This window comes from Lepidochelys olivacea (genome assembly GCF_965140295.1).
Source record: "Lepidochelys olivacea isolate rLepOli2 genome assembly, chromosome: 2".
NCBI lineage: Eukaryota > Metazoa > Chordata > Testudines > Cheloniidae > Lepidochelys > Lepidochelys olivacea.
In genome coordinates, this window is record NC_140412.1 from 71,354,817 (window position 1) to 71,382,805 (window position 27,989).

Below are 27,989 nucleotides of genomic sequence, written 5' to 3' on the forward strand. Positions count from 1 at the left end.
GAGGTATGCAACACACACTTTTTTCCCCATTATTAAAGTAGATCCCCATTTATCTGAGCTGACAGTGGCTGAGGCTTAGGCTGTCAGCCCTGCACATTAATGACTGGAATATAGTTGCAGCAAAATGTCTGGTTATCAAAAAAAATTAGCAGGCATAATATTTGAGTGCTTATATTGTTCAAGCAAATTTGTCTTAAACGAATAGTCTTCCCTGGCTTTTCCAAATTACTGCAATTAATAAAAGTCCATTATAGCTTTTCTGCAATTTTCCATGTCTTGTCCGCAACTCAGCTGCAATTATTTGACAATCATCCCGTGATTCAAATAGGGCTTTAATTATATGACCGTGAGGAAGAATATTCAGTTGTGTCACACAGGGAAAACCAAATAACTTTCAGTGTGATACAGTGGGTCAGCAAGGTGTGAAAAACAATGAGTTAAACAGTCCGTCTGCCTGTTAACCTAAATCAGTAATATTAAGAAAAAATCAGCCAAATTGTAAAACATTTATAATTTAGTGTAGATTAATTCCTCCATGAGTAGCTTCTTCCATGCTTTGCATGAATAATTGCTAAAACTGGGACTAGAGAGGCTACACTAGCATGCTGTAACAACTACTTTTATAGTAGTCGTGATTGACAGATCAACCTTTCACAGGAGCTGGATGGTATTCATACCAATTTCCGTACATTTAAAAGTGCCAGCTGTTAAGTTACAATGCCAAAAGACATTTATATTAGTGTTCTTTGTTTTAAGAAGTCTTTAAAAAGAATAAATTCTGCAAAACTTATCCCCATAGTGCGAGCTCTTCTGTTCAGGCTTAAATTACTATTAACTCATCCCAGTCATAGTTGTTGCTATTCTATTTTTTTGCTCCTACAGTTATGTGATTGGCTTGAAATCTAAAAATAGGGTTTAATAAATGAACCCTTTATTTAGGAGTGGCAGGAATTTTTGAATTGAATCCATGGCTTGTACTGTTTGAGGGAAAGTTTACCTTAGATATTTTAACACGTTTGTGTACATTGTTAACAGGATAGTTAAGCACCAAGTTTTGACAGCAGCACAAACATTGAAAAAGTATGTAAAAATAGTCTGTGAAACTTGTGCAGGAGACCATCACCCTGACTAGAAAACCTGTTTTAAAAGAGTGCCTCAGTCTCCCCATTTTGATGAAATTTTGACTCCTTTTTATGTTAGAAGACTATCTTCATTGAGCAGTCAGTTTTTGTTGGTTCTTTCAAATGGCTTTTTTAAGACAGGTGTTGCTGTAGAATAGAAGTTAGATTTTTAAAAAGATACATTCTGTGATTGCAATGGGAAAGGCATGTATCTCTAAAGATACAATCCACCAGGATTCTCACTCCTGAATTGCAGTTTCTCAGAACTGCCCTAGCTTCTGAAGTTTTTTCACCCCTAAGGACAGCAGTAATCCTATGGAATGTAAACCAAACTGCTTACTGGCAGTTACCCACAATCCTCAAAGCTGAATTTCTGCCCTTGGGACCTTTTAGTCAGTTTCTTTTGAGCACCATCAATGAAATGTGCTCAGGGGCTGTCTCTTCTATGTCCCAGTCTTCCAGCCAGTCTGTTATTAATAAATACTCACTTCAGCACTTTAAGGACTTTCAGTGACTATCCTCAGTCTCTTGAGGCTTATTTCTCAATGCTTTGCTGTTTGTTTTGTCACCTAATTCCTATACTTCAATGCTTGCTTTGCTATTTAGTGTTACTTTTCAGCAATATAATGCCTATTTTTAGTGCTTTCATGCTTACAGACTTAAACACTTAGCTTTGGTGTCCATGTTTCAGTGCTATTGCTTCATATTTCATGGTTTCAGGCCATGTCCATGTAGCCAAACAATTACTGTAATGGACAAGCATATCCACTGCTCTATCTTTGGAGTAAGGAAGGAGCAAGGACTCATCAGGTTTTTCTTTGCTTGTATTTATCTGTTCTTGAACTGTATTTCTGTAATGTATATTTAAACTCTAAAAAATTTCTTTTAAAGTCCTTCCATTGAATTATCTGCTGCATCAAGCTTGGTTATTGAGCTTCAAGAAAAACTTGAGGAAGAGAAAATAAAATTTCTGGAGCAACTTGAAGAGCAAGAGAAAAGAAAGAATGAAGAAATGCAAAACTTTAGAATGTCTCTGACTGCAGAACAGCAGGTAAAGGAGTCATCAAATTGGTATGTTCTTTCTGGGATTTTAGAGATTTTTGATTTTTGCCATCTCTAGGTTGCCATCTGGTACTTCCTAAATTTACATTGTCATCTGACAACATATTATATAAAATTATATTAAATTTCACAGTTCAGGAATGCATTGAATTTTTATAAGCATGTTCTCTGCTACTTGGGAGAAAAGAGTCCAGTTTAGGGGAAGTCTTACTATGTCATTGTTTTTCTATAAGCTTGTGTTACCATAACTCTTCTACAGCCAAGAGGGCTAAATTTGAGCTCCAGGGTGAACCCCATTAAACATAACTTCTGATTAGTATCTCTGAGCAATATTAAACTCACTCTTTCCAATACCAGGCAGTTCATTGTCACATGACTGTTCCCAAACAGCCAGCTCAGGTAGAGACTGAGTTTTAGAATCTATTCGAACCCCCAACTTTGTATTTCACTGTAGATTTATAAAAATCTCTCTAGACACCCATCCTATGCTAATGAACGTCTAGTCAATAAATTAAAAATACAAAACCACCAAAAAAAGATTGTTCTCATAAAAATATCCTCCAACTCATACCATCCCCAAAAGTATTTTAAAACTATTGATTTTGCAGCATGGTTAGAAAGTGAACAAATGTGGGCTCTGGTGGACCAAGGGTGAAAGTGAGGGTTACAAAGTCAAGGACTCTTTGTGGAGCATGCCCTGCCTTGCAGCTCCATCTCATTAATAGACTGAAAAGGGAGCTCCACTTTAGTACCTCTTCTGGTTTCAGCAACATCAGTATGGGACAAGGACTGAGGCACAGCACTATTTCTAGTCATTTGAGCCATCCAACTTTTTGGACAAGAGTCATGAATTGCTAGGGGCAGAGAGAGAGAGAGAGAGAGAGAGAGAAGCGGGTAGAATCTTCATGGACAAATGAAAAATTTCTAAAAATATACTGAAACCAGAGCAGATCTTACACAGCAAATAATCTGAGCAATAACTGATATAGAAGTGTTTGATAATTACTTTCATTTTCAGGATTGTAGGCTGTGAATGGGGTGCAGAATGCAGCTGCCCATCCATGCATCCTATTTAGAGGATTTTAAGATTTCATGGCCACAGAACAGATAATAATTAATAATGTTTTGTACAATAAGTTGACTTTTGTAAGATTTCTCTCACCTTAATGTATCGATACATAGCATGCCATTTTCCCCATCAGCAGCAGAGTATTTGAGGAAAGATCTCCCTGATGGCATTCTATTAAAATCTCCACTCTTCATTTTTTTTCCAGGGAAGTTTGTTTTCACATACTGCAAATCCCACAAAATGTAACATCATTCCACCTGTTTAAAATGTATTGTAGCAGTAAAAAATGCTGAAAGTGTATCTGATTGATATAGCAATCACTGGACCTCTTAGGCAGTTTTCATTCTTCTGTGTTCAGTATTTTAGAAAATTACTTGTTGCTTTAGTTGTTAGTGAACTATATAAAGTTTGCTTTATTATATCTATAGTAGCACCCAAAATGTGCTATATACTGTGCGAACACAGGGAAGACACATTCATTGCCCCAAAGAGTTTACAGCTTTAAGGTATGCAAATAGATGGCTGTGAAAGAAGGGGATACAGCTTACTAAACAGGTCAAGGTGATGACTGGCACACATCTGTCTAGTTTCACGTCTTAATTTTTTTCATTGCGTAAATTACTACCTCCAATTGCCACTCTACTAGGTTATTAGTTGGTGATTTCTTCTGTGTATTCCAGCAGACGTAGATTTTTAAAAAGGTATTTGAATGGGAAGCTGTAAGGTGAAGACAAGAAGCTTGAACTAGATACAGTGCAGAAAGGGAAAGCCAGTGAAGTGGTTCATGGAGGAGGGTGATATAGGCAAATAATTGCATGGTACTGACTAGCAGCTGTTTTGTTAAAAGTTGTTAGTTTGTGCTAATTAGCCAGGACTCTTACAAATTTGTGCTAATTAGTCTGAACACCTGCTTGGCATTGGGAAATTCTGCCTTCTAAAACCTCATGCAGTGCCCTGAAATCTATTTCAAGTTCTTTCAAAGTATTAATATTTTAATGTGGTAATATGAATACCACATTATGCTTATCTCTAATTGTAAATAACTTGGTTTAGTACAAGATCCTATAACATCCACTCTAGTCTTAAAGAATAACTGGTTCTGAGAACAGTGTGTTACTGGATTTGTCAAGAATCAGAAATGTACAGATTCAGTGTTTTTAATTTAATTGTATTCGTGAATACAAAGGGCCTTATTCACAGCTAATATATTTCTTGTGGTGATTAGGACTACAAATGTACACCACACCTCACAAAACAAAATTAGAACCAGTCCTTACCCAAAAGCCCTCATAATTGAACTCTAATTAAAACAAATAGGGAAACATTTCCAGTGTGTGTATCCCTTTATCAAAAATGTACTTATTTAAGTTGATTTCCTTGCCTTTCAGTTTAGTTTGGAAAACTGCAAATGGCAATACCATGGGTTCTTCCTTTTTTTCCTGTCTTACATGTGTTGCTTTCATTTACAGTGTACTACTTTTACCTAATGCTATTTCTGACTTTTCAGACCAATTTTAACACCGTGCTGACAAGAGAAAAAATGAAGAAAGAAAACATAATAAACGATCTTAGTGACAAATTAAAAACAATAACCCAACAGCAAGAAAGGGATAAGGGTAAGTAAATATTCTGTCAACACTGATCTATTTTGAAGTAGTAATATTTTCAGTTTAGTATTTTCAGTTTAAATCCAAATAATTGTTATAATATACTGTGCTGCTTTTTTTTTTTAGATAAAAGTGTTTACATGTTTCTATTATCATCTAGATTTGATTGAAACACTTTCTGAAGATCGTGCTCGATTACTGGAAGAGAAGAAAAAACTTGAAGAAGACGTGAATAAGATGAGAAGCAGTAATTTTATTCCATCTGCACATTTACCTACATCTTCAGAGTCTTGTGGAGCCTGTGCACCTGATCTCCCAGCTGAAACAGAGAGAGTGGCTTCAGAGATTACAGATGAAGGAAGGCTGGATTCTGCAATGGAAACTAGCATGATGGCTGTGCAGTAAGTATATAAGAGGCATTATATTAAAATATGTAGACTATATTTAGATCATTACACCAGAGTATAGTTGAATATTTCAGTGTACCAATGAGCTGTTCAGTGAACTCCTTTTATCTGATCTGAACTCATCTGATGTTCTTGCTCAAAATGCCTTTTTTGAGATGCATGTATAAAATGTTCAGATGTCACCAGCTATAGGAAATGTATGTTTTCTGGTGACTTAGAAGAGAGAGAAGTTAGAGCAGTGGTTCTCAACCCACAGCCCAGTCAGCACACAGCTGCAGCCCATGTGACATCCTCAGGGCTGTAACTACGGCAGGATGGGAGGGGCACTTGCCGCAGGCACAGAACCCGTTGGGAGCGGAGGGTGGGGGGGAGTAAAAATCGGACCTAGCGTCAGCTCCCCAGTAGGATCAGGCCCAGCGATATCAACTGTGTCCCTAAATCCTCATAGGTGGGCAGGATCAGGCCCCTCCACACAACCAGCAGCAGCGCGGAAGTCAGAGTGGCAATACACCATGCCATGCCACTCTTACAGTAAATGATTAATTTTTTGACTGACTTTGCTAGTTTAAAATTCTCTTGGTAGATATTTGCCAGTGTTGAAATGAAAGGTCCTATATCGCGTCGAATTGTATTGCTGACATATAACAAATACTAATCTTTTTTTGTAGTTGTATGGGTAGTATATATATTGTGTGAATGCAGCCCACACAACACATAGAGAGCTGCATATGAAGCCCACCGTGGTAAATAGGTTGAGAACCACTGAGTTAGAGGCTAAAAAATGGTAAAGTGAAGATGAAATAGGCTTCAGTGAGTAATGAACGTTTTAAAACTGAGCAGTAGAAAACTAGTAATATATACTTTGTCCTTCACACTCACGAAGAAGACAGACAAGATGCAAGGGATGCGATTGAATTAGGCCACAACTCTTACTATCTTCTGGGAACTATTTGGCAGTAACTTTTATGGACAGGTCATCACTCCTTCCTTAATTATTTCCACCTAGTTGGAGGGCTGCTGTCATCCCCTCACCCCTACACACTTTGTCCCAGCCCATTCCTGGGACTCCACTGCCCTCTCCTCATACAAAGGTTAAGATGCTGGGGAAAGGGAGTTGTCTGGGAGTTGTCTCCTTGCTGTAGCAGATCTGAGGCACCCAAAACCTATTCTCCAGTTTCTTTATGGAGCACCTTCCCTAAGAGTACATCTATGCTGGAGTTGCAATCTCCAGCTCAGGTAGACATACCCACTCTAAGTCTGATTGAACTAGCACTCTACAATAGCAGTGTAGCATGGGCAGCAGAAACAGCTAGACATTTCCAGTACAGTTAGTCTAAAACCCTAGGTACATATATAGGGAGACTTGTACATCTCCTGCTCATACAAACTGCAGCTATGCTTGATGAAAGGTAGTGCAGGTATGTCTCCCCTAGCTAGAAATTACACCTCGAGCTCCCGTAAGACATAGTCCAGCGTAGACATAGTCTTAAATCCACTTATAATTCTGGTTTATCAGGGAACTGGACCCTTATGGGGCAAGTACCTGCCACCTGTTAAGTTGCGATATCTTGATTCTTACATTCTGACTTAGCCTGTCAAGTCCCTGAACTGCTCTGAGGAAGGGAAAAAACATGCCCTGTACCAGTCACTCTGGCAGTGAAGGAAAAATTCCTTCCTGATTCCAAATAAAGCAATGCACACAGCAAACCAAAAAACATGGTCCTACCTTAATCCCAGTAGTGGGAACTACTAAACTGGATGCAAGAGGGGTCTCTGGCCAAAGGAACAGGGCTCATATACTCTTCTCCAGATGCACAGGGGCCACTGTCTTACTTGAGCCCCATCAGTTTAGGTGTTTCTTCCCCATCTCTTAGCCCTGAGTGGGGGACAAGACCATGAAAGGAGCCATTACCCGTTTTTCCTGCCAGTCCAGACAAAAACCCCAGCGGGTGCATTCTGGTGATCTGTGGAGAACTGGCTGAGTATATGGTGCTGGCTCCTTGTTTGCAAGTGCTAAATAACATTAAAAGAATGTAAAACACGTATATGTTGCTCTCATTATTTTTCCATGTAAACAATTGCTGTAGTTGTCATAGGAAAGTTATTGAATCACCAGTGGTAGGTGAGATGGTCATGCATGTTGGGTGTTTAGGAGAGATGATGAAGCCAAGCAATAGCAAATGGATGAAGGCACCTGTTCAAGACCCTCCTTCTTAAGATTTATCCCCATTATTGGAAAAAAATTCAGGAACCTGGAATTGTAGCAGTTTTCCCTTTTTAATCCTTTCAGTCCTGTCATTTTTCTATTTATAGTAGTCTTACAAACGTCAGATATTCAGAATTTGATAGTTCTTAACCATTCATAGGAAATGTTAGTTATGCAGAAGCAACATAAACTGGAGACCACAACCTTTCTGAAATAGTTTCTGCAATCTCTAAAATGTATTGTTTTTTACATTGTTATGAGCTTCTATGGTCTCTCTGGTTAAAATTTGCTTTGAAAGAAAAATCTCTTAAGTGTAGCTTATTTCACAGTTAACTGAAGAAATGCTAACTATAGAGGTGTTAGTCTATTTCAGTAAATGACAACAGTTCTCAGCTCTCATTCATTTCCATGACTAATTATTCTTTTTTTAATTTTGATGTTCTTTATTAAAAATTGCAGTTGTAGTGGTCCCCTCTAAGGCCCTAGCATCAGTGGGGCGATTCTTTCAGCAAAGAGTGAGTTAGGGTTACAGGTTCAGTCTTGAATCTGGATTTCCTGCATCTTCCTCACTTTGACAATTACTGTTTCTTCTGAATTTTACAATGATTTCTAATATTCTTTCCTGAACACTTTCTATATGGTTTATCAGTTTCCTTTATACTTCATTAAAATCAAAGTAATCTATTTTTATATGCAGCACTGGAAAAAGGACTAGTTTGTGTTCGTTAGTAATTAAAATAAGTAAGTGGTTTTTACAGGTAGAAAAAAAGTGTTCATCACTAACAACTAGTTTTCCTCTGAATTATCTAAACATTACAATTAAATTACATTACAATTATCATTAAAATGGGAGAGTAGTAATTTAAAAAAAACTTCAAAACAACACCACAGTTTTTATTATGTAGATCTTTGAAACTGTCAACGTACGGTTGCCTTAGTTAGTTATCTTTCACTAACAGAGGCTACAGATAATAAATTATTATTGGAGAGCATGTTCCCATGTTAGATAAGAAATGAGTATAGTGTCCAAAAATTGGGTCCAAATTTAGCCCTGGTCTACACTAGGACTTTAGGTCGAATTTAGCAGCGTTAAATCGATTTAAACCTGCACCCGTCCATACAATGAAGCCCTTTATTTCGACTTAAAGGGCTCTTAAAATCGATTTCCTTACTCCACCCCTGACAAGTGGATTAGCGCTTAAATCGACATTGCCAGCTCGAATTTGGGGTACTGTGGACACAATTCGATGGTATTGGCCTCCGGGAGCTATCCCAGAGTGCTCCATTCTGACCTCTCTGGACAGCACTCTCAACTCAGATGCACTGGCCAGGTAGACAGGAAAAGAACCGCGAACTTTTGAATCTCATTTCCTGTTTGGCCAGCGTGGCAAGCTGCAGGTGACCATGCAGAGCTCATCAGCACAGGTGACCATAATGGAGTCCCAGAATCGCAAAAGAGCTCCAGCATGGACCGAACGGGAGGTACGGGATCTAATCGCTGTATGGGGAGAGGAATCCGTGCTATCAGAACTCCGTTCCAGTTTTCGAAATGCCAAAACCTTTGTGAAAATCTCCCAGGGCATGAAGGACAGAGGCCATAACAGGGACCCGAAGCAGTGCCGCGTGAAACTGAAGGAGCTGAGGCAAGCCTACCAGAAAACCAGAGAGGCGAACAGCCGCTCAGGGTCAGAGCCCCAAACATGCCGCTTCTATGATGAGCTGCATGCCATTTTAGGGGGTTCAGCCACCACTACCCCAGCCGTGTTGTTTGACTCCTTCAATGGAGATGGAGGCAATACGGAAGTAGGTTTTGGGGATGAAGAAGATGAGGAGGAGGAGGAGGTTGTAGATAGCTCACAGCAAGCAAGTGGAGAAACCGGTTTTCCCGACAGCCAGGAACTGTTTCTCACCCTAGACCTGGAGCCAGTACCCCCCGAACCCACCCAAGGCTGCCTCCTGGACCCAGCAGGCAGAGAAGGGACCTCTGGTGAGTGTACCTTTTAAAATGCTATACATGGTTTAAAAGCAAGCATGTGAAAGGATTACTTTGCCCTGGCATTTGCGGTTCTCCTAGATGTAGTCCTAAAGCCTTTGCAAAAGGTTTCTGGGGAGGGCAGCCTTATTTCGTCCTTCATGGTAGGACACTTTACCACTCCAGGCCAGTAACACGTACTCGGGAATCACTGTAGAACAAAGCATTGCAGTGTATGTTTGCTGGCATTCAACCAAAATCCGTTCTTTATCTCTCTGTGTTATCCTCAGGAGAGTGAGATATAATTCATGGTCACCTGGTTGAAATAGAGTGCTTTTCTTCAGGGACACTCAGAGGTGCCCGTTCCTCCTGGGCTGTTTGCCTGTGGCTAAACAGAAATGTTCCCCGCTGTTAGCCACAGGGAGGGGGGAAGGTTGAGGGGGTAGTCACGCGGTGGGAGGATGCAAAATGCGACCTTGTAACGAAAGCACATATGCTATGTATGTAATGTTAACAGCAAGGTTTACCCTGAAAGAGTGTAGCGACTGTTTTATAAAATGTGTCTTTTTAAATACCGCTGTCCCTTTTTTTTTCTCCACCAGCTGCATGTGTTTCAATGATCACAGGATCTTCTCCTTCCCAGAGGCTAGTGAAGCTTAGAAAGAAAAAAAAACGCACTCGCGATGAAATGTTCTCCGAGCTCATGCTGTCCTCTCACACTGACAGAGCACAGACGAATGCGTGGAGGCAAATAATGTCAGAGTGCAGGAAAGCACAAAATGACCGGGAGGAGAGGTGGCGGGCTGAAGAGAGTAAGTGGCGGGCTGAAGAGAGGGCTGAAGCTCAAATGTGGCGGCAGCGTGATGAGAGGAGGCAGGATTCAATGCTGAGGCTGCTGCAGGACCAAACCAGTATGCTCCAGTGTATGGTTGAGCTGCAGCAAATGCAGCTGGAGCACAGACTGCCACTGCTGCCCCTCTGTACCCAACCACCCTCCTCCCCAAGTTCCATAGCCTCCACACCCAGACGCCCAAGAACGCGGTGGGGGGGCCTCCGGCCAACCAGCCACTCCACCACAGAGGATTGCCCAAAAAAAAGAAGGCTGTCATTCAATAAATTTTAAAGTTGTAAACTTTTAAAGTGCTGTGCTTAAAGTGCTGTGTGGCATTTTCCTTCCCTCCTCCACCACCCCTCCTGGGCTACCTTGGTAGTCATCTCCCTATTTGTGTGATGAATGAATAACGAATGCATGACTGTGAAGCAGCAATGACTTTATTGCCTCTGCAAGCAATGATTAAAGGGAGGAGGGGAGTGTGGTTAGCTTACAGGGAAGTAGAGTGAACCAAGGGGTGGGGGGTTTCATCAAGGAGAAACAAACAGAACTTTCACACCGTAGCCTGGCCAGTCATGAAACTGGTTTTCAAAGCTTCTCTGATGCATACCACGCCCTCCTGTGCTCTTCTAACCGCCCTGGTGTCTGGCTGCGCGTAACCAGCAGCTAGGCGATTTGCCTCAACCTCCCACCCCGCCATAAACGTCTCCCCCTTACTCTCACAGATATTGTGGAGCACACAGCAAGCAGTAATAACAGTGGGAATATTGGTTTCACTGAGGTCTAAGCGAGTCAGTAAACTGCGCCAGCGCGCCTTTAAACGTCCAAATGCACATTCTACCACCATTCTGCACTTGCTCAGCCTGTAGTTGAACAGCTCCTGACTACTGTCCAGGCTGCCTGTGTACGGCTTCATGAGCCATGGCATTAAGGGGTAGGCTGGGTCCCCAGGATACATATAGGCATTTCAACATCCCTAACAGTTATTTTCTGGTCTGGGAATAAAGTCCCTTCCTGCAGCTTTTGAAACAGACCAGAGTTCCTGAAGATGCGAGCATCATGCACCTTTCCCGGCCATCCCACGTTGATGTTGGTGAAACGTCCCTTGTGATCCACCAGAGCTTGCAGCACTATCGAAAAATACCCCTTGCGGTTTATGTACTCGGCGGCTTGGTGCTCTGGTGCCAAGATAGGGATATGGGTTCCGTCTATAGCCCCACCACAGTTAGGGAATCCCATTGCAGCAAAGCCATCCACTATGACCTGCACATTTCCCAGGGTCACTACCCTTGATATCAGCAGATCTTTGATTGCGTGAGCTACTTGCATCACAGCAGCCCCCACAGTAGATTTGCCCACTCCAAATTGATTCCCAACTGACCGGTAGCTGTCTGGCGTTGCAAGCTTCCACAGGGCTATCGCCACTCGCTTCTCAACTGTGAGGGCTGCTCTCATCTTGGTATTCATGCGCTTCAGGGCAGGAGAAAGCAAGTCACAAAGTTCCATGAAAGTGCCCCTACATATGCGAAAGTTTCGCAGCCACTGGGAATCGTCCCAGACGTGCAACACTATGCGGTCCCACCAGTCTGTGCTTGTTTCCCGAGCCCAGAATCGGCGTTCCACAGCATGAACATGCCCCATTAGCACCATGATGCATGCATTGTCAGGGCCCATGCTTTCAGAGAAATCTGTGTCCATGTCCTGATCACTCACGGGACCGCGCTGACGTCGCCTCTTCGCCCGGTATCGCGTTGCCATGTTCTGGTGCTGCATATACTGCTGGATAATGTGTGTGGTGGTTAATGTGCTCCTAATTGCCAAAGTGAGCTGAGCGGCCTCCATGCTTGCCTTGGTATGGCGTCCGCACAGAAAAAAGGCGCGGAACGATTGTCTGCCGTTGCTCTGACTGAGGGAGGGGCGACTGACGACACGGCTTACAGGGTTGGCTTCAGGGAGCTAAAATCAACAAAGGGTGTGCCTGTACATCAAGGAGTATTTCAGGCAGGACTGCACGGAGGGTTCCAATAAAAAATGGTGCACCTAAGTTATCGTTGTTATTGGAACAAGGAGGTTAGCCTGGCCTCTGATTGATACATGGCTAGATTTACCTCGCTGCACCTTCTCTGTGAGTGACTGCAGTGTGATCTAGACAGGGGAGGAGGCAAATGAGTACAAAACAAATCTGGTCTATTTCTTGTTTTGACCCACTCCATCTATCTTTTACATCTTTGGCTGGCAGCAGACGGTGCAGAAGGACTGCATGCCATCCACATCTCATGGCTGCTCGGCAGAAGATGGTACAGTACGACTGCTAGCCATCTTCATCTCTTGCCTGCCTGGCATAAGATGGTACAATACGACTGCTAGCAATCCTCATCTCTTGCCTGCCTGGCAGAAGATGGTACAGTATGACTGCTAGCAGTCCATATCGCCTGCCCGCTCACCATAAGACGGTTCAATAGGACTGCAGGACTAAAGAGAATGACCTGGTCAAGTCACTCCAAATTTAGTCCCTGCGCCCATGTCTGCCCAGGCACTCCCAGCCGACGTGGCCAGGAGCACCTCGGACACGACGAGGACGACTACCAGTCGTATTGCACCGTCTGCTGCCAGAAGGCAATGGGTTGCTGCTACTGTGCAGCAAAGCCGTACCGCGTCTGCCAGCACCCAGGAGACATAGGGTGACGGTTACCTGAGCGGGCTCCATGCTTGCCGTGGTATGGTGTCTGCACAGGTAACTCATGAAAAAAGGCGCGAAATGATTGTCTGCCCTTGCTTTCACGGAGGGAGGGAGGGAACGGGGGCCTGACGACACGTACCCAGAACCACCCGCGACAATGTTTTAGCCCCATCAGAGTGCTCCATTGTGACTGCTCTGGACAGCACTCTCAGATGCCCGATTGTTTGCCATTGCTCTGACGCTGGGAGGGGTGCTTACAGGGTTGGCTTCAAGGAGCTAAAATCAACAAAGGGGGTGGCTTTACATCAAGGAGTATTTCAGGCAGGACTTCACGGAGGGTTCCAATAAGAAATGGTGCACCTAAGTTATCATTCTTATTGGAACAAGGAGGTTAGCCTGGCCTCTGATTGATACATGGCTAGATTTACCTCGCTGCACCTTCTCTGTGAGTGACTGCAGTGTGATCTAGAAGAATGAGTCCCCTAGACAGGGGAGGGGGGGAAGCAAATGAGTACAAAACAAATCTGGTCTATTTCTTGTTTTGATCCACTCCATCTATCTTTTACATCTTTGGCTGGCAGCAGACGGTGCAGAAGGACTGCATGCCATCCACATCTCATGGCTGCTCGGCAGAAGATGGTACAGTACGACTGCTAGCAGTCCGTATCGCCTGCCCGCTCACCATAAGACGGTTCAATAGGACTGACTGCAGGACTAAAGAGAATGACCTGCTCAAGTCACTCCAAATTTAGTCCCTGCGCCCATGTCTGCCCAGGCGCTCCCAGCCGACGTGGCCAGGAGCACCTCGGACACGACGAGGACGACTACCAGTCGTATTGCACCGTCTGCTGCCACAAGGCAAGGGGTTGCTGCTACTGTGTAGCAATGCCGTACCGCGTCTGCCAGCACCCAGGAGACATAGGGTGACTGTTACCTGAGCGGGCTCCATGCTTGCCGTGGTATGGCGTCTGCACAGGTAACTCAGGAAAAAAGGGGCGAAATGATTGTCTGCCCTTGCTTTCACGGGGGGAGGGAGGGAACGGGGGCCTGACGATATGTACCCAGAACCACCCGCGACAATGTTTTAGCCCCATCAGGCATTGGGATCTCAACCCAGAATTCCAATGGGCAGCGGAGACTGCGGGAACTGTGGGATAGCTACCCACAGTGCAACACTCCGGAAGTCGACTCTAGCCTCGGTACTGTGGAAGCGCTCCGCCGAGTTAATGCACTTAGAGCATTTTCTGTGGGGACACACACACTCGAATATATAAACCCGATTTCTAAAAAACCGACTTCTATAAATTCGACCTAATTTCGTAGTGTAGACATAGCCTATGTGAAAAATGTATCAATGTTTCTCAGAAAAAGCACTCCTTTTAAGCAGTCAGTAGTTTTGTTTTTCTTTAAAGTCTAATGCAAAGTTCGGGGGGAGGGCATGCAGGGAGGGAAACTACTATGAAGTTGAAGAAAGGAAGTAATTGTGTTTCTATCCATATTTCTTCTCTTCTCCCTCTCCCACCCCTGCTAAAATAATCTTTCTTTACCATTCTTCCGATTGTCCCCCCCTACTTCTTTAATGCTTTCTGTGGTTCTCCCTTTTCCATAATGTCTAATTCTTGTTCTCCCCCATTAAGGTGCTTCACAACTCTACCTGTACCTGCTTATCTTTGCTTATATTTTATCAAGTTGCCTATTCCTCCTCTCTCCACCAGTGATATCAGACTTGTCCACCTACTTTTTCACTCTTCCCATTAGCATCTTTGTACATTCTTCGTCTTCTCATAGATGGAATGTTTTCTTCAAACTAATCTATAAAGCCACTAGACTCTCCTATTCCTTTTAAGTACCCTTTTTACCACCAGGTTTACAGGAAATTGGAATCTAAACTCCCAAGAAATTTTGCGGTGACCTTGGTAGTAATTTTGAGTCTTACTTTCAGGTACTTTTGGTAGTCTGTTTTTTCCTCTTATTTATCTCTTAAAACAAATTCAAATTAATTATAAATAACACATTAAAGGGGGATTGTGAAGTGACGTTTCTTTCCTTTGGTTAGGTAAGTATTGTTTTATTAACCAGTATATTTCCTTTTCCAATGATTAGTGTTGGTAGTGTTACTAAGAATATGTTCCATGAATGGTTTCCATACGATTGCAAATGAATCTACAGTAAAACCTCACTAATATGCATAACTTATCATTTTACCCCAAAAAACTTAATGGCTTTCTCAGTCTCCAACAAAACTGTGCAGCGAAGTATTTTAGTAAAGCCTGCAGTTAAGTGACTTATATTTTGGAAAAAAAAAATATTAGTACCCACTAGTACACAGTGGGTACTGTTAAATAGTTGGAAAACCATTTAACTAAAAGCTCAGGACGCCGAGCTTCAGCCGCCAGGCATCCAGGCTCTGACCAGCCCTTCCTCCCTTTCAGGAACAGAAAGAACATAGACCACCAGGAGCCATATATTTACAAGGCAGAGCTCTCCCCTGCCCATTCAGGGCATAAATCACTCAAACACATATACACCACAGAAATGAGGATCTCTCAAAGTATCCTAGGTCTCATTTTTTCTCCCTCCTCACCTCCACCGGTCCCGTAGTGGCTTCTAGCCCCTCAAATTAATCTCAGGAGGGTTATTTTGTTTTTTGGGAGTAGGTAGAAAAAATTCCAGTAGGGCTTTGTGTCCCAAATGTTAAGTTGGAGAGAGAGAGAATCCACATGGCCCAAGCAAATTTCTCAGAACAGCGGAGGACACAAGAGATTCTCTTTTTCATATGCAAATAATTCAGTCAAGAATCTGAGACCAACGGGCTGCAAAGGAAAATAGAATATCCAAGTCAACATTGGTCCTCTTTCCCTGATTCCAATCTAGCCATGAACGGTCATCAAAGAAAATTAGGAAACATTTTGTTCTTCTTGACAGTTTGAGACAGTATGTTACAATGTGATAGTCACAACTGACAGAGTTAAAAAAGCAGGAAACAAAAAAAGTACCCTACTGCTTAAATAATTCCTTTCAAAATGTAAATGAGACAGGGACCTTCATTCAAGGATTTTATTCAAGAGGAGTGGAATAACCCTCCTAACAATGGGAAACCCTTAGCAAAAGGACCATAACATTTTACAAAGTTAGGGAACCCAACACTTTTACCCAAGGTTGGAGTGATGGTAGCTGCCTTTGCAAGAGAGATGGTGATCCCAATCAAGTGGGGCTTGCTTCCATCAACACAAAATTAGTGGGTGTTCATAAGACATCCCATCCTGGGTGAAGCTCTATATAAGAGAGCTACAGATATTTTTATTGAGCATCCAGAACCACTCACCAGGTATGGCATGATGTCAAGTTTCATCCCTCAAGTAATCCTCCATTAGAATGATGGACAGTGATGTAGAATGTATTGACAGGCTCTCCAGTTCAGCTACCAAATCCTCGAGTGCTGTGCTGGTACAAGCCTCTCTGAATGGAAAGCACACCCACATCATCTTATAGCCCAGAGTAATAAGACTTTTCAAAACAGCAAGATTGTTTTTTCAAAAATAGGATTAGCTCTTGTTTTACATGCTGTGACAACAGCACCTTTTGAAGCATAATCTCTGTCTATAAAGATCTGTTAGTTAGACTCTATCATCTCTTTTATAGTCTTAGTCTCAAACTGGTGATTCTCTAAATTCTGGGATGCTGTTGTGTTCGTTCGATGGAAAAAATGATTATCAGGATGCCAGAATAATTCCTAACACAGTTGGATTTACTTTCTGTATTTCTCAGGAAATTCTTTTCTTCCACCTACTCAAACACTCAACATTCCACAGAGTACATACAGGCTTTAACATAAATTTAGATGTGCTTGCAGCATTCCGAAGTATATTCCAAGAATATGCAATCAATCTTGAAGTCAACATCTATAGTCCTCTCTTTTTGCCAGATGCGCCCAGGCCTCTGAGCATCTAAAGCTACTCTGGACAGGTGGAGAAAAAAAAATATATCGTCGAATCATGTAAACCATCTGACATGCTAGTTATTGAGGGATTTAGAGCTCATTCCACATCTTCTATTATACCATCTTGGGGGAAAAAATGTCTTTGCAGGTGTTTATTAAGATCTTTTTCAAAGACCGCAAAATGGACTACTTGGTACCTTTTGGTAGGAAGATGCTGCCAGAACCAGTTCCCAATGAATGTATAGATCAAGGTACTTCTAATCTGTATTAACTTTTTTCCCCCCCTCTTCTTGCTACTATGTTGTATTGCTCATTACTCTCCATACCTTGGGTTATGTTAGGATTCAGAATCTTAAAATTTAGTGTCTGATAATTCCAGAAAGAAAGTTAACATCTCACGCAATCTGACCTGCCCATATTGTCTTCATATTGGGAGCCAGGAAGTGATTTTATTTAGCAATCCTCTCTCCTTATGGGTGAAAATGTTAGTTTTAATTATAATTGGTTTTATTTCTTACTAATTTGTCTTTCTACAGCTCTGGAAGAGTTATAGCATATAGAAATGAGTTCTAGCATGTAGAAATGAGGGGCTTTTCTTTGGGCTGGACTTCTCTAGAATCTCTTAGAAGCCTTTGAGATCCACATAGACCAAGACACAACACTACCCATTAGTGACTGACAGAAGTTAAACCCAGAAAGGAAATTCCTGGGTACTAAATTTTCCATTTAACTTGAACACACCATAATAACTAAGAAATGGTAATGGAAAACTGAGAAATGGTAATGCTGGTGCATATACCAAGAAAAAACAGCAAGGTAGCTATATTGATTCTTGCATCATGAGAAGGACAGCAGCATGTGGTATTCGCCATTAAAATGGACAATTTTGCATTCAAGTATATTTGAGAATTTCAAACAATAACCTCAAATTTTATATGATTTTTGTTATATATTTCCTTTAAATAGCACAAATAAAACAGGAGATACAGCCGTAAAACAGTAACTTTCAGTAGATAAACATTTTGGAAAAGAGAAAACTGCATTATTTCATATTTTCTTAACCTCTCAAATGTTTTTCTTTTGTCCTTAGTGAAAACATCCATATGTTGTCTGAAGAAAAACAGAGGATAATGTTGTTAGAAAGAGTGAGTAGATTCTCTTCTATTATATTCATTCAGCAACTTAATGGTGTGTAAAGTGCTTTGAAGCTGACTAGTACATGTGTAAAGTTATGATGGAGTAAATGATTATTAAATTCCGGTGCACATGAGTATTTGCAAAGGAAAGTGCTTTATCCATTGTGACAAAGTTCCTGCTCTACCTTGGTGGGTCTTGCACTTATTGGCGAATTTGCTCACCTTGGAGCTTCACGGCAGCCCTCAGCTTCGCCGTTTTTCTGAATCCACAGTCCAGGTCGACTCCTCCTGTGTCTAACCAGGAGTTGGGAGGATTTGGGGGGAACCCGGGCCCACCCTCTACTCCGGGTTCCAGCCCAGGGCCCTGTGGAATGTAGCTGTCTAGAGTGCCTCCTGGAACAGCTGTGCGACAGCTACAACTCCTTGGGCTACTTCCCCATGGCCTCCTCCCAACACCTTCTTTATCCTCATCACAGGACCTTCCTCCTGGTGTCTGATAATGCTTGTACACCTCAGTCCTCCAACAGTCCGCGTTCTCACTCTCCGCTCCTAGTGCCTCTTGCTCCCAGCTCCTCACACGCACCACAAACTGAAGTGAGCTCCTTTTTAAACCCAGGTGCCCTGATTAGCCTGCCTTAATTGATTCTAAGAGCTTCTTGATTAGAACACCTGCAGCCAATCAGCCTATCTGTCTTAATTGTCTCCAGAAGGTTCCTGATTGTTCTGGAACCTTGCCTGTTACCTTACCCAGGGAAAAGGGATCTACTTAGCCTGGGGCTAATATATCTGCCTTCTATTACTCTCCAATAGCCATCTGGCCTGACCCTGTCACACCATGGAATAATGGGATTGATTTTCATTTACATTAAGACTAATTCACACCATTCTCTTAGTGTACAGGATCTGAAAGTGAGTCTATATATAATTTATTCCGTCTTTAAGGACCACTTACACTTTACGTAACATGTAAAGCAGGCTTTGTATGAATGTTCACTGTTTTGTTTGTTTTTATAGCAGAAAATTAACCAAGAAATTAACCAGTGGGAACATCTGGGTTTCCTAGAGAATAATGGATCTTTATAGTAGTAATAAAGGAAATAATTCAGAGATTAAATAAATTCCATGCAAGTTGTTGCAGACCAATTTTTCTTTTCACATATTAATCTAAGAAGTATTTACTCTTTTCAAAACAAGGCAATTAAAACACTGAGACATGAAGTATGAGAAATGCTTGAAACTAATTTCAGAAGAAACAAAGTAAAAGGATTTCATCCACTTCTCTAGCACTGTGTTAATTTATATCATCTTAATTAAAAGTCTAATGTACTATAATCTTGGTGTGAGAGTTCTTTAAAAAACAAAAATAAAAAAACTGACAATAGAACAGTAAGTGTTTCTTATAATGCAGTCCAATTATTTTGTGTGTTTTTTTAAAATGCAGTGTTTTAGTCTAGAATTTCAGTTCACAGATCAGGAAATTAGATTATTTTCCCTTTGTAAGTCATTCTTCTGTGTGTTGTATTTTGTATTCGAGTACTGCTTTGAACTGATTTCTCACTGATTGGACTGTGTTGGTGAAGTCACAACTGTGTAGCTACTCCCACTTGTGAACTGGGAACATCATCAAAAATATCTGCTGTTTTTAATTAATTAGATTTTTTCTTTAAAGTATAAGTCTGAAAGGTTTAACAACCCACTTCCTATTTCCTTTTTTTGTCTCCAGTCCCATTCCAGCTGCCTTCCTTTCTCTTCTTCAGGCTTTATTTTTATTTCACTTAAAATTCTATTTTGAGCTTCACACCAGCTTCTAGTTCAGTAGAATCAATCAGATTATCTCTGTTTCATGGTTAAACTGTAGTAAAAGCATGGAGATGACACTTCCCCCAGTAGCTTGACAGTGGGCTCAGCAGCATCATGGTGGTTGCCAGGTTTTTTCTAATTTTAAATGTCTGTACCCTTTTGTTTATGAGGAGATTATAAACTAGGGGTGGCCAACCTGTGGCTCCTTGTATAGGCACCAACTCCGGGGCTGGAGCTACGGGCACCAACTTTCCAATGTGCTGCGGGGTGCTTACTGCTCAACCCCTGGGTCTGCCAGAGGCCCTGCCCCCCACTCCACCCCTCCCCGCCCCCTCCCCTGAGCCTGCCATGCCCTCGCTCCTCCCCCTCCCTCCCCAGAGCCTCCTGCATGCCATGAAACAGCTGATCGGGAGGTGTGGGGAGGGAGAGGCGCTGATCGGCGGGGCTGCCAGTGGGCAGAAGGCACTGGGAGCGGGGAGCTGATGGGGGGCTGCTGATGTATTACTGTGGCTCTTTGGCAAGGTACATTGTTAAATTCTGGCTCCTTCTCAGGCTCAAGTTGGCCACCCCTGTTATAAACGTTTTCTTAAAATTCTGACACCTACAACAAAAAGTTTGTTCATGGACAGTGCAGTGTTCAACTATTTGGTATTTATTACAGGTTTATGCTATATAATGAACATAAATATTAAACTGGTTATTCATTTTAGATTACTGTCTCCTACAGACACTACAACTTAAAGAAGAGGAAAATAAGCGATTAAATCAAAGATTGGTAAGTACATTAAATATTTGTGCACTTGTCCATAAAATACTTTTTTAAAAAATAAACAAGAATTTTAAAAATGTAAACTCTAGTAATTCTCTGCACTCCTTAGAGTTTTACATGCAAAGTAGAACAAAGCAAGGAAAAGAAAAAAATGGCAATCAGGAGTAATCTAATTCCATATAAGATGTTATTTCATTGTTGGGGCAAGGGCAGTTTTTTCCATAGAAGAAAACTTGGAGGCAGCGGGGTGAGGGGAAAGCAAAGGGAGACTTTTACTCTCACAAAGCATACAAGCCAAACCAGTCTTTTGAAAAGACAGGCAAAAGCATTAACTCCAAGAGTCACATTTTTAAGAAGGTAAACTTGCAAAAATGCATGCACACATGCACATCAGGCATTTGTACAACTAATAGCCATTTAATAGTTACCTTTTGAAAAAATAATTCAGATGGCTTATGGACTATATTAGCTTTTTAAAAAATAAATAAATTTACTCGAAAGGGAGATTAGAGCCATGTGAGGGAATGGAAATGAGACAGGAGACATAACAGCTTGCCATATAATTCAGATGGAACATGTGGGTAAGTCAGACTGCAACCCACATGAATTATATGGGGGTTAAGGTGACCAGATAGCAAGGGTGAAAAATCGGGACCATAGGTGAGGGGTAATAGGCACCTATATAAGACACAGCCCCAAATATTGTGATAGTCCTTATAAAATCAGAACCTCTGGTCACCCTAATGGGGGCATGCAATTCAAACAACTGCTCAGATTTCAGTTTAGGAGAGTAGGTGAAAAAAAGTGCTCAAGTTGGGGTAAGTACCACAAGAAGATGGGAGGTTGGTCTTGGGTGCTTGACAAGGTTAGAGAACATTGGCCTAAAGAAGCAAGACAGATTTTAAGTACATGATTTCTTGTGGAGGAAGATTCTTTCTGAATTTCCTGGCAACAAAATAAAGCAGTGCAAATTGAGACAAATCTTCATAATTTTGGAGATTGCAGAATATATATTTAAATCTGCTTCATATCAAGCATTCAGAGTCCACTGTGTGATTTCCCCTTCCAAAGCAGAATGAGGATCTGCCTGTACCTACATCTTTCATTTCCTGGCTACTGGAGAGGGAAAGACAGTCCCCAGGGGACCATGCTCAGATATCCATAGTGAAGTGGAAGCTTAAATTGCGGTTTCTTAAATTATTTTATCTTAGTTGTAGGGGGGAGAGAGGAGATTTTGGTTGGATAACTTGAATTCTTTAATTCTGGTGAGTTTACTCAAGTTCATGAGTTCTTCAACAACAACAAAAATGTCCCAGTCTGTACTTGATGACATGTATTTGTTTCTATATGGCTTAAATTTCTCTTGTATAGCTATATTTAAACTTTTTTGTTACAAGCAATTGCATAATACACCTCATTCTTTTTCTTGTGAGTTCAGTTGATATTAATTATAGCATATGGCAAGAACTAGAAACCACCTATAGGAAAAACATCTACATTTAAAAAGGCAGCTGTGATATAGCTGGTTGATAAAACAATGGATGTCTTCAGTTTCTTTTCTAATTTACTTTGTCCAGTTATTTACTTTTTCTTTCCTTAAGGCCGAAGAGATTAATGTGTAATTTATTTTGAAGTCTGAATAAATATGTATCACGGGAGCCAGATTACAGCTGGACCTGCATAGGTGCACCAGATAGGGGACAGGGTAGAACTGTAGCTGAATAGTGGAGTCATTGCTCTTTGCTAATGCCATCAGTGGAACTAGCTTCCTTAGTGGGACAAAGAGATACAGAGTGAGGACACAGCTGGCTGGGCTAGAAAGGAGTAGATGCTGCACTTCTTTGAAAGGATAGTGATGCTGTTGCTCCACTGTTACACAGCCTCTCCACCTCCTGCCAATGCAAGGCTGTGGTTTAAAGACACAATCCAGCCATCAAGATTGGGAATATCTTCACAAATGATGTATGAACTGAAATACATTACTCTGGGTTTGTGAAGTACTATGCACCTTTGTGGTCTGATGTAACCAATTGTTGATAATTATGGTATACTTTGCAGGTCTAAATTCCTCACACATTGTAGAGAGTATTTTTTTCGAATTTTTGCCCCCTTTTAAAAAAAAAATCTTGATTATACATCCTAATGTGTATTACCTATTGTGTTACTGAAACACTAAAATTGATTTGTTAGGGTAGCAATGATGGTTCTTCAGGGGCCTCTGTAAATTCTCGCTGTATACTAATGGGATTGATCACGTCTGGAGTTGACTACAGAATTGTATAGAAAAGCAATGCCTACTGGAGGGGTGCAGGAGCTCTCTACGCAGTTACTAGCCTGTCTTTAAAGGGAGCAGTGGGTTTTCCATGGGCTTAAGCATCCAGGGAGTATATCCTAGTGACCCCTCTTTCTGCTTCTGCAGGCTTGTGGGCTTCTGTCCCTTTATATAGTTTTGTTTGCCCCTCCTGACCAAACAGGAGATGGAAGTACAGGACCCTAAAGCTGTGCTGGCAAGTTGGTTATTGCATCATGCGGACACATTGGGAGATCAAAGTTCATATGCTGAAGCTCCCAGAACAACAGAAGGGAGCAATGAAATAGCAGTACGCTTAGTTCTTGAGAGGGGAAAATGCATCTCACTGCCTTTCCTCTTCAACAGCATTATATTCATGTAGACATGGGGGTGCTTTGTGTGATGGGATGACACCTGAGGACATTCCACCAAGAGTTGCTGCCACTGTCTTTTGTTGTCTTCAGTAGTTTGAGAACTGAACCTTCTTAACACTTTTGTAACAGTCTGGTAAAGACTGGATTTCAAAGTTATGTCTACTTGTGTGATGATTAAATTACCGTTTCCATCTGAATAGTTTGTTTTAATTAATGCTAGGAACACTCTGGTAAACAAAACCTCAAAACTCAGAATAGTTTTCTCATCTGCTAATGTTCATTTCGGCATAAAATAGCAGATGTAAGACTCTTTCACAAGTGCAGAGATCCTCAGGCAAGAAATAGAAAGCTTACTGTGAAATAGCTAATAAAACTTTGGTATGACTTAACTAATGTAGAACTGTGTGTGTGTGTGTTGGGGGCGGGAAGGAAAGTTTTAAAAACAATGTCCCAATATATAAATCGTTTTGTACAGGTGAATCTCTTCAATTTATTAATTGTTCCCCTCATTTCTTTTTAAAAAAAAAAACATAATTAGATAATGAAATTTGTTTGCTTCAGAGGAAATTGTCATTTGGAAGTCACTGTGCTAAGGACAAAAAAAAAGCCACTGTTCATAAGGGGTTACTGACTAATGAGTGATAGGATCACTGATTAGGCAAAATTTAGTCATGCCAGTGTCAAATCAAGAAGTGGTAGTTCATTAATTCTTGTTAGAGCTGTACATAAGTTAAAGCCTTGTTTCCTGACCCCATTGCACCTAGGCTTGCTTCTCTACAAATTCTTCTTAGCAGCATGCTTCAGCAGTGAGCTGGAGAGAATTCCTCTGAACATGAGAAGGGATAATGTTCTTTATGACCTATTCATTTTTTGGCCTCACTGTTGAGATTGCCAGTCTTCGTGACAATTTGGAAGCTTTTTATGTGGACAGTTGTTTTCTAGGAATTAATGAGACTACAGTAGAACCTCAGAGTGGAATAGAGATAATCTGTAACTCTGAACAAAACATTATCGTTGTTTTTTCAAAAGTTTACAACTGAACATTGGCTTAATACAGCTTTAAACCTTACTATGCAGATAAATATTCTGCTTTTAACCATCTTAATTTAAATGAAACAAGCACAGAAACCTTGTCAAATCTTTCCTTACCTTGTCAAATCTTTTTTTAAACTTTCCCTTTGGTTTTTTTAGTAGTTTACATTTAACACAGTTGTGACAGCATGGCTAGAAAGGGTTAAAGATCCTGCAAAATAAATAACCCTCAACAGACATGTGGGGAGATAATGTTTGTGTTTTACATATGTATGAGTAGGGTGGACAATGTAATCAACAGTCCCTCTATGCTGTATTCTGATCATTCAGAGGTCAAAAGAACATCCTATCATTTAAATGAATTGTAAACATGGGATATCTCTGTATTCATCTCTCTTTGAAATGTATAGCAAATAATCCGTGAATGGTGGAGGAACAAGAAAATTGCCTTATGTTAAATCTGTAGCTAAGGTACAGGTGATGGACCTCCTTCATAGTCATGCTAATTTCCTTTTGAACTCCCAACTTGTCAAAAGACATGAAATTGTATAAAAGAGCCTTGGGTCCTGATTCTGTCATCTTGGATCTGCTTAAGCTTCATCTGGGGAAGTTTGAGTCGCAAGACTGAGGTCCCAGGTACGCTAGTACGACTTGAATATGTTATTTGGACATTGGACTGTAACCTGTGAACTATTTCTGAAAGAACTCTTTGCAACTACAAAGCCCACCATCTTTGCTATGAATCTGCACCTCAGTGAATTGAACTCATGTCTATATGTATATTGATCTTTTAACCATACTCTCTTTTGTTTTTAATAAATTTTAGTTTAATAAGAATTGGCTGTAGCGTGTATTTGGGTAAGATCTGGAATATTCAGTAACCTGGGAGGTAATGACAGGTTTCAGAGTAGCAGCCGTGTTAGTCTGTATTCACAAAAAGAAAAGGAGTAGTTGTGGCACCTTAGAGACTAACAAATTTATTTGAGCATAAGCCTGAATGCCTCTGATGAAGTGAGCTGTAGCTCACGAAAGCTTATGCTCAAATAAATTTGTTAGTCTCTAAGGTGCCACAACTACTCCTTTTCTTTCTTGGAGGTAATGTGTCCAGTCCTTTTGGGATTGGTAGAACCTTTTCTTTTATATGATGAAATAAGATTTTCAGAAATCATCATATTTGACTTAGGTACTGGATGGAGGCCTGAGGCTGGATCACTTTAAGGGAACTGTGTTGTTTGGATTTCTGAGTAACCAGTAAGGTAATAAATAAGCTGTTTTATGCTGTCTTGGTAAATGTTCTCAATGGTAGCAGATGACAGAACGAGGAGTAATGGTCTCAAGTTGCAGTGGGGGAGGTTTAGATTGGATATTAGGAAAAACTTTTTCACTAAGAGGGTGGTGAAACACTGGAATGTGTTACCTAGGGAGGTGGTAGAATCTCCTTCCTTCGAGGTTTTTAAGGTCAGGCTTGACAAAGCCCTGGCTGGGATGATTTAACTGGGAATTGGTCCTGCTTCGAGCAGGGGGTTGGACTAGATGACCTTCTGGGGTCCCTTCCAACCCTGATATTCTATGATTCTAAATCTAGGTATTGGAATATCCACCAGCTTTTTGGGGATTGTCTGCCCCATTCTTTGCAGTTCACCCTAACTGAGTGACCACAGCTGGCTCCCCACTAGGACCCCGGTCACAGAGGCGTACTCAGCAGGATACACATTGCCACGGGTTAATTGGGTTTTTGGATCAGAACCCCACGCTTGTCAAAAAATTAATTTTGATATTGGAGAGTTTAAGGGTTAAAAATCAGTTACAGTGAGTGGTCCATGATCAAAATCCTAACAGAAAAATCCTGGAAGAATTGTGCTCACAGGGGGGGGTTGTCTTTTAAGAAAAAAGCTCCAGAGCAGGAAATGAAAAATCTGTTAATTGCCAGTGATAAGAAAGCAGACCCAGCAAAAATGCTTGCAGTGAGAAACCAGCAGTTTGAACATGAACAAAAAATAGCTGATATGGAAAGAGAAGCTGCTGAAAGAGAACGCCTGTGTTTTGAACATGAACAAAAAATGGCATATATTAGATTGCAGGAACTAGAAGCTAAGGCAAAAGTTGACAGACGTAAGCTCCAACTCGAATGAAGGAACCACAGGAACTGTATCATACTAAAAAGCCAGCTCCTCTCAACAACAAAGATGGGGATAGAATCTATCCAGTTTATAACAATGTTGGTATGTTGTATTTAGGGATTGTCGGTTAATCACAGTTAACTCATGTGATTAAAAAAAAATTAATCGCGATAAAAAAATTAATCATGATTAATTAATCACAGTTTTAATCACACTATTAAACAATAGAATACCAATTGAAATTTATGAAATATTTTGGATGTTTTCTACATTTTCATATATATTGTATTCTGTTACAATATCTGTAATTGGAATCAAAGAGTATATTAATCTTTATTACAAATATTTGCACAGTAAAAATGATAAACAAAATAGTATTTTTCAATTCACCTCATAGAAGAACTATAGTACAATCTCTTTGTTGTGAAAGTGCAGCTTACAAATGTAGATTTTTGTTTGTTTATTACATAAGTGTGCTCAAAAACAAAACAATCTAAAACTTTAGAGCCTACAAGTCCACTCAGTCCTACTTCTTGTTCAGCCAGTCACTAAGACAAACAGGTTTGTTTACATTTATAGGAGATAATGCTGTCCTCTTCTTATTTACAATGTCACCGAAAGAACAGGCATTTGCATGGCACTTTTGTAGCTGGCATTGCAAGGTACTTACATGTCAGATACGCTAAATATTCGTATTCCCCTTTAAGCTTCAGCCACCATTCCAGAGGACATGCTTCCATGCTGATGATGCATGTTAAAAAAATAATGCATTAATTAAATTTGTGACTGAACTCCTTGGGGGAGAATTGTGTCCCCTGCTCTGTTTTACCTGCATTCTACCATGTATTTCATGTTATAGGAGTCTCAGATGATGACCCAGCACTATGGTGTTCATTTTAAGAACACTTTCACTGCAGATTTGACAAAACACAAAGAAGGTACCAATTTGAGATTTCTAAAGATAGCTACAGCACTCGATCCAAGGTTTAAGAATCTGAAGTGCCTTCCAAAATCTGAGAGGGACGAGGTGTGGTGCATGCTTTCAGAGGTCTTAAAAGAACAACACTCTGATGCATAAACTACAGAACCCAAATCATCAAAAAAGAAACAATCAACCTTCTGCTGGTGGCATCTGACTCAGATAATGAAGATGTACATGCCTCAGTCCACACAGCTTTAGATTGTTATCGAGCAGAACCTGTCATCAGCATGGACTCATGTCCCCTGGAATGGTGGTTGAAGCAGGAATATCCACCAGCTTTTGGGGATATTGCCCCATTCTTTGCAGTTCACCCTAATTGAGTGACCACAGCTGGCTCCCCACTAGAACCCCAGTCACAACTGTACTGTACTTGGGGTGGGGTTTTTTTGGGTGGGAGGGAAGAATCTCTGCTGCCACCTGATTGCGTACTTCTGGTTCCAAATGAGGTGTGCCGTTGACTGGTCAGTTCATAACTCCAGTGTTTGTAACTCTGAGGCTCTACTGTATGAGTTATATTTCACATGGGTCACTGAACAGCCATCAGAGGGTAATAATTTTTGGTAACTAGTAAGCTGAATCAGATTTGGAAC

At 41.1% G+C, this 27,989-nt stretch overlaps 1 protein-coding gene across 4 annotated transcripts in view; it reads left to right on the top strand.

The window, feature by feature from the left end:
* The window catches only part of RB1CC1 (RB1 inducible coiled-coil 1), a 165,688-nt gene that overhangs the window by 111,708 nt on the left and 25,991 nt on the right, over window positions 1-27,989 (top strand). For all 4 annotated transcript variants that reach the window (XM_084620270.1, XM_084620271.1, XM_084620273.1 and 1 more), the window contains 5 exons: window positions 2,013-2,172; window positions 4,760-4,868; window positions 5,020-5,260; window positions 17,987-18,041; window positions 20,560-20,607. In XM_084620270.1, the coding sequence (XP_084476396.1) occupies window positions 2,013-2,172; window positions 4,760-4,868; window positions 5,020-5,260; window positions 17,987-18,041; window positions 20,560-20,607 (613 nt within the window). The remainder of the gene's footprint in view (window positions 1-2,012; window positions 2,173-4,759; window positions 4,869-5,019; window positions 5,261-17,986; window positions 18,042-20,559; window positions 20,608-27,989) is intronic.